This window comes from Spinacia oleracea, chromosome 6 (genome assembly GCF_020520425.1).
Source record: "Spinacia oleracea cultivar Varoflay chromosome 6, BTI_SOV_V1, whole genome shotgun sequence".
In the NCBI taxonomy this organism is placed as follows: Eukaryota; Viridiplantae; Streptophyta; class Magnoliopsida; order Caryophyllales; family Amaranthaceae; genus Spinacia; species Spinacia oleracea.
Genome location: NC_079492.1, coordinates 72,342,221 through 72,352,963, shown reverse-complemented (window position 1 = coordinate 72,352,963; position 10,743 = coordinate 72,342,221). Strand labels below are relative to the sequence as shown.

Here is a 10,743-nt window from a genome sequence, read left to right as displayed (position 1 = left end):
GAGGGACAACCACATCTTTTATCTTGTTCAGAGTAGGGCGTCCCAGAATGACATTGTATGCTGTTAAGTCTTTGACAATCAGGAAGTCCACATCCATCTTTCTTCCGTTATTACGTCCCCCTATTCGTACTGGTAGGGTTATGATGCCTACAGGGTCTATGATGCTTCCTCCAAAGCCGATGATGGGATAATGAATGCTTTCAATTGTTTTAGGATCATGAGCTAGACGGCTTAAGCACTCCATACTCATTATGTCAGATGAACTTCCTTTATCTACCAGTATATGCTTTACTCTCATGTTGGAGATCTTGATTTCTATGACTAGCGGATCATCGTGTTGGGGTGGCTATGCGTCATCCATCGGACTCACATATTTCAATCCGGGGGAATGGGTCCATTGGTGACTTCCTTGATAGCATTGCTTGTCCTAATCGACGGGCATAGTCTTTCTTTCCCCTCATGGTGGGTCCTCTGGAGGCAGGGCCCCCTGATATGAAAGCTACGAATCCCCCTTCAGTATGATTTCCTTCTCCAGCTGAAACGGGTGACTTGTTCTTCTTGTAATGGCTTTTTCTTGTGCTGTGAGTGTTCATCTGTAGATAGTTTTTTAAGTGTCCTTTGGAAGCCAGGCCATCCAGGGCCCTTTCCAGACTCCTACAGTCTTTGGTATCATGACCTATATGTTCGTGAAACTGGCAGTACAACTTGGGATCTCGATTCTCAGCGAGATATTTCATTGGAAAAGGTCGTTCTAGGTCGAACATGGTCCCTACGTCTACTAGAATGGTAAGGAAGTTCGTGTTATACTCAAAAAATTCTTTCTCTTGCGGCGGTCCTGTCTTTTGTCCGGGAGAGGTGGAGTCTTTTTCTTTAGATATATAGTGCCCAGGTGTCGTTGACCCGTGTGACTTTTGATCAGTCCTTTCCTTTTTCCCGGACGAGTCCGTTGCTTCTCCAGCCTTACCGTCTTTGGACACACTACATATTTCTGTGGCATGTATGAATGCCTCAACCTTGTCCAGAACTTCTCCCATCGTTCGTACACTCCTCTCGACTAGATCGAATTTGAATGATCCCTTCTTAAAGCCCCTGATGAAGTTATCTAAGGAGATGCCATCGGGCAAGTCTGGAATCTGACCAGCTTCCAGGTTGAAGCGTTTGACATAGCTTCGCAAAGATTCATCTTTCCCCTGCTGAATGCGGCCTAGGTGCACACTCGTCTTCCTTTCTTCCTTGTATGCCATAAACCTAGTGGAAAATAGTGTCTGTAGCTCATTCAAGGAGGCAATTGATCCTGCAGGTAGCCTTTCAAACCATTTGGATGCTACACCTTTGAGGGTGGCTGAAATGTATTTGCACCATGTAGCTTCATTGGTCCCTTGTACATGCATGTGGTGACGGTATGCAACTAATTGCATATCCGGGTCAGAGGTGCCGTCATAGGCCACAATGGTAGGAGTCTTGACTTTGGGTTTTTTGGGAGCGTTCATTATAGCCTCGCAGAAAGGAGTACTCATGTGCCTTAACATCAGGTTATTCAATCCTTGTCGGATGTGATAAGTGGGTTCACGACGGATGAAAGCCATTCGGTTACGCGCACTCACTCTGGGAGGGGTCATCTGAGTTTTCCCTCGAATGGAGGGGGTAGAAAGGATGGTCTTCCATGACGGGGGTTAATCCGGTATCAAATAATTCAGACTCGGCCTCATAGTGCTCTTGCCGCCTTATTGCTGGACGCAAGGTGGTGGATGGATTCACTCGGGAGACTGGCCGGGCTATTTGTTCTCACCGAGCTGGAGGGGCTCGATTGCCACGGTCCCTGACCGGACGTTCTGCCAAAGGGCTGGCTCCACGGCCAGCTATTGGACGAGAAATTTCTCTCGCTCTCTAGACATTAGACCTGAGCGGCATTCTGCTTATCCGGTTGAGGCCAAGGCTGAAAGGTCCTTGTGGGCTGTCCTTTCAGTATTTGCATAGATTAGCATGCTCCTTCGTATTTGGTCTTGTAGCATGGTGCTCATATGCTGTTGAAAGGTGTGAGGGGGTCGAAAAAGCATGAGGCTAATGCATGACCTCGTCCCTCGTGGGCGTGACGTTGTCAGATCAAGTGTAGTTAGATTTCCTGTGAGTTTACACCCAATCGACTAGTAATATAGGAGTCGCCATTCAGTTTTTAACGACAATGAGAAAAACTGACAAAACCCGGTTATCGTGACATAAAGGGAGTGCAATTATGTTCGACCACGACGGCCATAGGTTCCCTTGTGATCCCTGGTGTGGGGATCGCTCAACGTACACCCGCAGGGCAGAGATTGAGAGTTCGGGGGCCTGTAACTACCGAGAGGAGTGCTCATCGATAACTCCAGAGGCAGGTTATCCTTACTAGCTCAGCATAAATAATTGAAGGGACATTCGTTAACTATTAAACTATTATGAATTGATTTTAGCAATATGCAACACATAATACTAAATTGATCGTGATTATCTTGTTTAGATTTATTTAAGGTACCTAGCATGATAATTCAATTCTCCAAGGTATTATCTTTATTAGGCTTGATAGATCAATCAAATTAATAGTTTAACAATTTTATAAAAGGGTGATGAAAGCGATTAAATCATGCGAAGGGACACATTACGACGCACCCTTGAGAGGTGCGTCACGGTTCTCAGAAAAGTAACCACTTGGCTTTGCTATTTCTCCTTTTATTTAACGAATCTCGGGTTTCTGAGCAGTGTTCCAGTATTTAGGCTTAATTCATCAGCTACAGGGGACAGGATACGTTCTGTTCGACTTTTGGGTCGATTGCGACAGAACGCGGGATCAATTTCGCAGCGTGAGGCTTAGGCTTAGGGTTGGAGTCAATACTCAGATTATGAATTGTGTATTTTGTGTCCTCTTCACGTCGGTTTTGAGGCTATATTTATAGGAAAAAGTGGCGTAGAAAGATAGATTTTCAGGAATATGAATACGAAACGGATTAGGAAAAGAATCTGTCCCAGGTATTTTCGGCGTCCACGGCTGGGCGCCGAATATTTCGGCGCCCAGACCCAGGCGTTGAAAATAGGGTCTGAGCCGAGTCTTTGTCAGATTTGGACTCTTAATCACGGAGCTTTTGAGACTTATCCGAGTTTCTTAGTGTGTATCAACTTATGACGGAATGCGTCTGGGCCCGTTACGAACTCTAGGTTCGTTAGGAATTTAATCAATACGTAACTCTTATTTTCGAATTATAGCAGGAATAGAATTCCTTTTGCCAATTCTATCTCTTTTAGGATTTATGTTGGAGTGCAACACCTAATTCTGACAGATTTCTATCTTTTATGTCTTGCCACTTTTAACAACTACTCGTTATGGCAGTTACTATTTTTACTAGGTTTCTATAAATAGCAGGTTTGACTGAAATGAAAAGGGTGATCGAGATTCGTTATTTTATAGGAGATGCGTTGCCAAGTGGAGATTTATGTTCTCATCATCGAACCTTCCCTTTCGGGAACGGGGAGAAAAGTAGGTATCTACAAAAGGTTTGATTCATCTGTTACTGGAATCCATCTAGGATTTCCCGCAGCGTCCCTACCGAAACCGGCAGGTCCAGGTTTTCATCCAGTACTGTATCCTTTACACTGGGACTAAGATGTTCACCAGAAGGGGGTTCCTCGACGTCCGGCTCCTCCTCAACGATTACTTCAGCTTCCTGGACTCGGTGGGGTGTGTTCCCGGCATTGGCAATTCGATTTTGTTCTTCCATATGGTGTTGGCTCCTTTCACGTGGACGCCTTTCTCCCGAGTTGTCGTCATGCCCCTCACCGTCAGATTGCAGTTCCGCCATGATACTATACCTCCCCACAAACGATGCCAAATGTTGTGGGAACTTTGTTGGTGATGTCGTGTCTCCCTTTCCTCGGAGGTATCAAGTATGCGTTGGCACGGTCTTCCTGCAACCTGCAAAACAAGAATATTCCCTCCGATCCCTAAGTAAATATCGGCTAGAGAGAGAAGTAATTAGTAGAGAGAAGGCATAGAAAAATAGTTTAAGGTAGGTGGGAATGAATTGAATGCCCCCTTTTACCTTGGGATCTGAACTATTTATAGGGTTAGGGTTTTTGGGAGTTGGTCCAAAACCCTAGCTATATGATTGGCTGAACTCGGAGATGGGGACATGTGTCCTTATTGGGTGTAAGGGCTTAGTGTGCCTTTTCGTTTTGGGCCTGCCATAGGTAATTTTTAGCCTCTTTTGTTTCTTTTGAGGAAGAGTTCGTTAAATGGGTGTATGCCTGAAGGAAATAATGCCCTTGGTCCAAGTATGCATTCAATGCTAAGTCTAATAAATGTGGTTAAGTATTAATTAATTATGCAAGTTAATAATTCAGTGAGATCAAGTGAGCTCTATGCCCAGCTAGAGGCCGCTTAATTTCAAGTGGAATTAATAATATTAATCCACAACTTACTCTTGACTGAACCCGTAGGGTCACACAAATAGTACGTGAACGGATCAAGTATTTAAGTGAATTAAATATTCTATTTATGAACATTCGGAAACGATGGATCTCGGTTCCAGTGGGAGCTGAAATCGTCAAAAGGCAAAATATGAATACTCCGGAAATGATGATATTGCCAGAAACGGAAATAAGGATCTTAACGGAAATATAAATATTATCCAACTCGTAGATGTTGCCGGAAACAGAAACATGGTACGTATCGAAAAATATAATCGGAATTATAATTTTTGCCGGAATCGGAAATATTGCCGGAAACGGAAATATTGAAGGAATCGGAAATATTGCCGGAAACGGACAAAATTACCATAATGATATATTAATACAAGCCTTTATCTTACGTATTAGCAAAATGAATTTTATGACGAATAACAATACACAACAAAAATGAGTATTTTATTCTCAGAAAATGAATATTTTGTAAAATGAATTTTATTACTACCTCCGTTCCTGAAAGGTCTTTATGCTTTCTGTTTAAGTCCGTTCGTGAAAGTTCTTTACACTTTTGCTTTATTCTATTTTTGGTATACAATGTTTACAATTATAACCTCTATTCTGATTTTTTTATTCATTCACTTGCAACATTTATTGTCTCACTTGCATAATTATACCCTATATTCTAATTTTTTTTTATTCATCTACTTTCACATGCACCTAAACAAGATGTCACTTTCACCCACTTGTAAATAACTACCTCACTTGCCCACCATCTCCTTTGCCTTCATTCGCGTGAAAACAGTAACCGTAATGAACATATAGGAACGAAGGTAGTATATTCCAGCATTTAATCAACAAGCATATATTCAATCTTCATAATAAACAAATATGAACATTAGAATCTCACGAAATGAACATTAGTATATTTAAATATAAACTCTGAAAAATTTAGATCTAAACAAAAATTAAAATTCCAGATCTGAATTTCTCGAAATTTGACAAGAAAAATGGAGTAAAGCAGAAATTTTTTAAACCACTAAAAAGTTACTCACTCCGTATTGTAAAAAGTGATACACTTTCCTTAAACGATCGTATTTTAAAAACAGATACACTTTCCCTTTTTAACATATCTTGATCCCCACTTCCAATTATATTAATATTCTCTCTTTCTCGTGGTCCCCACACTTATTCACATCATCTTTTTACTATAATAAATAATTCACCCACCTTCATCTTATTTTAACTAGTCTTATATGCACGCGATGCGTGCAGAAGTATTGTGTTATTACAATTAATCACCACAAACACTAGGCAAAACGAACTATTCATAAAGACTATCTAAGGAAAAATTAGACATCATTAATCTCAACATGAACCAAACATATACATAATGAAAACAATGTAATACCCATGGCTTTACATGACGAAAAATATAAATTCTAGTACCAATGTTACAAAAGGGAAACATATACTCCGTAATGTGCTTCACTTTTATTATTTTGCTCATTTTATATTACCTAACCACGCGCACTTTTGAATAGCTAGTTTGGAATTGTTTGCCCCTACAGTTAATCCCGTTCTCTCCCTCCTCCCATGTTTCTGAAGTGAAGGAGACTAACTGTAGCTAGTTTGGCATTTTTCGCCGGCTCCCTAACACTTTGCGACCTATCACCATGTATTTTGCAAAATCAACACGTAATCCATAAATCATTTTGAAAATTGAAATAGTAATTCGCTAAACATAAAAACAAAGATTTTTTAGCCCATCTAGGTCCCCATCTTTGAAAGAACTGAAGTCCAAGTGCTCTAAATCAACTCTTTCTTAATGCTTAGCACAGGTTTTTTATATGAACAGAATAAAAAAAATCCAAATGATTTAGAGATCCAATTGTAGCTTAAGTATCATTAAAATTAAAAAAGAAGCAAAATGAACCTCGATCTACAACGTCGATCAAATTGACACCGGAACTTAAAAGTGTAGAGAATAATATCAGAATCACTTCTTGATATTAATTATCTCCTCCATATTAAATCAACAAATAAATGAACATCATAATACATTTAGAACACCAAATCTGCTTGATTACTTACGAATTTTCTTGATTTCTGATTTTGATTTTGCATTTGTTTCTTCAACTCGCACTTCTTCAGCTGCCTTTGAAGAATTTTCCTTAAAATCAGAAATGGACAATATTTACTCAAATTCCGTACTATAAAGTAAAAGCAACTAAACCAGTTCGAAATTTGCATCATATTACTTACTTTTTTCTTTAGTAGGTGTTTTTTTCCCGGATTTGTTGGCTCTTCTCCTTGATCCGTTTCCAATTTTTATTAAACTTAGAAAAAATCACAAATTAAATAAAAAATTCAAAAATAATCATAAATTAAATCATAAATTCAGAAAATAATCACACACAAAATCAGAAAAAATCACAAATTAATTAAAAAATTTAGAGATAAAGTGACTAAGGAGAAGGCAGCATACATACTTGAAAACCCAAATAAACAATGAGGAAAGCAAGAGTATCCGGAAATCCATATTGGTGCAACCCGACAATGGTGAGAAAAAGAAAGGGGAAAATTTGTTCATTAAAATTGCTACAACCTCAACTAATCAAAGTTACAACCCGCATTGCTAAAACTAAACCGAAAATCCCCCCGCCCCTACCCTAAAAACCTGAATCGAAAAACAAATCAAGCCCACATCAAATCTCCACAAACATAGCAACAACGACCAAACTCAATTTCAACCGAAAAAAACAATTAATCATAATCTCAAAAGAAATAGAAATCAACTAATCACATCAGCAGTAGAATTATCGGCATCTATCTCATGACGGAGCTTCGGATACAACCGCGGGCTCCGATAAACCGACCCATGAGCAGGATGGTGAGAAATAACAGGATCCATATCAAACGAAATAATCTCTATTATATAAGTGAAGAGCTGAAGATATTTTCGTAAAACCACTTTTGGTATCCCCCTTATAATAATTCATTATAGCCTGATAATTGAAAAATAAATTATTAAAAAAAAGAACAGTTATTCTAATTCAAATCAAAACACACTCAAACCTACCAAACTCTTCAAAAAAGCATTCCCATTATTTCCGTATTCCCCTTCTCACATCGTCAACCTAAGATCCTTTCTCGATCTGATCCCCAATTACCAAACCCCTTTTTTGCTCCTTAGAATTAATTACCAGAACCCGTGATGTTTCACAAGAGCCTTTACCACATTGATGATATTCCTCAAGGTACCTTTCTCTCCCTTATGGTTTTTATTTTATTTTTGTTTAGATTCTAGATTTTTGTTATTTTATTGAATTGTTTGTTTATCTCTCTTAGAGATTTTAATTTTGAATTTGATTTGAGGTTAATTTATTGATTTGAATGTAGATATTGCTTGGCTTATCTCCGTTCTTCTCCGACAACAAGAGATTTTTCTGTTTGCACTGTTAATTCATCATAAAATCGGTCATAATTGTTGTATTTTTTGTTATTTCTTCTGGAATTGTTATTTTTTGTTGAATTGTTTGTTATTTCTTGTTTGTTTGTTTGTTCATAATAATCATCTGGTTAATGTTTATAATGAAATTTTACATACTTTTTGTTTTATTTGTTCATACCTTTTGTATTCTTTGTTCTTTCTTGTTCTATTATCGAGCATCTTTTAAACCCTTGTTCTTTCTTTTTAACCTATTTGTTTTCTTTTCATGTTCATCATTTTCAAATCAGTAAATGATCATTTTTAAATTAATTGTGATCATCATATCAAATTACTTACTTTTTCATTTCAGCCTACAACAATGAGGAAATTGAAACCGTGAAAGTCAAATATCGTGTTCAAATCACACTTCATACACACATTCAAAAGTATAAGAACTCGAGACTACATCAAAAGCAAAATTCAAGATTGAAGATACAGAAAAATAAGTGGATGATTTCTATCAATATCTTGTAATTCAAGTACAAACTTACATTAATTTGAAGGAAATATGTCCTTCACCCAAGGTGCATTAAGTCTAATACCAAGGTTCAGATTAATTGCGAACAATTAATTCAGTGAGATCAAGTGATCGGAACAGCTAGCTGGAGCAATGCTTCCGATCAGTGAGTTCTAATGAATATTAAACTCACAGCTTACTCTTGACTGAACCTACAAGGTCACACCAATGACACGTAACAGATCACCGACTTAAATGAATCGGAAATTCATTTAATAGCTTTTCGGGAATTAGTTGGAAAACGTATTATACGATACGACCTTGCATCGGAATCGTATATCGTATCGCGAATATTCGTAAGCTAGGCGAAGCGAATAAATCGTATCATACGACGGTGATTCTTCGTATACGAAACGATAAATAATATATCGGAAATATATTTAATCGCGGATACGAAAGGGGCAACGCTGCCAGCCCAACGAGCCGAGGCGCGCAAGTCCCACTGGGCGTAGCAGCGAGCCAGTGCGCAAGACCCATGCCTTGGCTGGGCGCGTGCACACGCAAGGGACAGTAGCAGCAGCAGCGCACACAGCGCGACCCAAGGCCCAGCGCCTGTATGGCTGTGCGCATGTGGGCTTGCGCGGATGATGCCGGTTGGCCTTGCCTTATGGCTTGGTCGGTTAGTAAGGTTATGAAAATAACCTTCTAACCACTTTTCCAACATAACACAATTCAGTCACACAACCCTAGGAGAAAAACAGAGAACCCTAATTCTCTCTGTGCCTCCAAAGTGCGTTCATCCCAAAAGCACAAACTCTTGATCGATTGTCTAAGCTACGATAATCAAGACGATTTTGATCGTGTCTAAGCTTCCTGGCTTTGGGGATTGTTTCCGCACATGTTATAATGTTTAACTGTATTCTCTTACAGTGGTATCATGAGCCTTATGTATTCAAAGCATGTTTTAGCATGATTTATTTGTTTTTGCATCTGTCGAAATTTTGATTTTTTTGTTGAATTTTCGGAGTTTTTACGAATTATTGGATGAATTGCGTAATAATCAGGTCCGAATTCAAAAATATTTGTTTTTTCGAGTTTTAAAACCCTAATCTGATTGAAAAGGATTTTCTAAGATCAACTCATGTGAATGGAATTGCAAAAACAGGCCTCGAAGTGTCGTTTTTTGGGCTTTTTTGTTAATTTTTCATTAAAAATTAAAAGTATCGGACAGTAATTCAATTAAAAGGTCGACCTTAACTACTCGGAATTGCTTAAAATTTTGACACAATGTTTCTGGGTATATTCTTGATCTATGGTAAAATTTGCAGATTTTTCCGATAAGTACAAACCCTAATTTTTCCTTTCCCCAATTCGTAAAATTTGAAACCCTAATTGAATTTTAATTAATTTTGGTTTAATAATTCGGTTAATAGGGAAAGGGGATATAATTTCATGGGTCAGTGGCTAATTTTAAAAATTATTGGATTAAAACTTTGAATGGTTTCGTTAATTTTAACCGCACTTAAACCTAATTATTAAAAATCTGAAATTTAAAATGTTAATGAACGATTTAAATCTTTGGATTTTATTATTTAAAAGTTCAAATTTTTAATGTTGATTCATTCGTTCTTAAAAATTTGAATAATGTTAGCCTTTGATTTAATATTTTACGAAATTCGATTGTCATTGAAGTTTATTAAATCGTTAAAAATCGTTGTTTTTCGAAAATAAAAATCGTAGCTTTTTGAAAAATAATATTAATGCAAGTTCGTGAAATTAAATTAAATTTTAATTAAGTTGGTCCGTAGGCACGAACCAAATGCACGAACACGATGTGTGGTGGACGTATGGCTCGACGAGCCATGCGAGCTGCTATACGATGGCCGAGCCGCAGCGACACGGGCAGCAGCAAGCGTGCTGCGTGCCTCGTGCGCGCTGGGCGAGGAAAGGGCGAGCGAATGCTTGCGGGGGGCTGCGACGAATCAAGGCACAAGGCCATGCGACGTCCAGCGCAGCGATGCACGACGACGCAGCGCAGGGGCAGCGACAACTGCGGGCACGCGTGCGCGCGAAGGCTTCAAGGTGTGCGAGCTTGCTCGTGCGCCTCGTAGGCCACACGCAAGGGCTATGGGGTTGGGCGCAAGCCTAGCCCAACTACGTAATTGAACTTTTTCGTTGAAAATTGTTTATTTCGTTGGGCTTCGCATATTTGCATTAATTTGGGCTAACGGGATATTTAATTTAATATTTTATTTGCTTGGGCCGGGCCGCGAGTTTTAAATGAATATTTCATAATTAATTATCCGGAATAATTATTGGTTTGAGTGGGAGCCACTAAATGAAATTAAAATGAAATAATTATTTT

The 10,743-nt window shown here is 38.7% G+C and overlaps 1 protein-coding gene across 1 annotated transcript; it reads right to left on the bottom strand.

The window, feature by feature from the left end:
• Window positions 1–353: 353 nt before the first annotated feature.
• On the bottom strand, window positions 354–1,586 carry LOC110786337 (uncharacterized). Its single transcript, XM_021990881.1, has one exon. The coding sequence runs from the start codon at window positions 1,584–1,586 to the stop codon at window positions 354–356; it is 1,233 nt and encodes a 410-aa protein (XP_021846573.1).
• Between the last annotated feature and the right edge of the window lie 9,157 nt (window positions 1,587–10,743).

Excerpts from the sequence above, each read along its gene's own strand:
- LOC110786337 (XM_021990881.1), bottom strand. The coding sequence starts at position 1,586 with ATGGCTTTCATCCGTCGTGAACCCACTTATCACATCCGACAAGGATTG.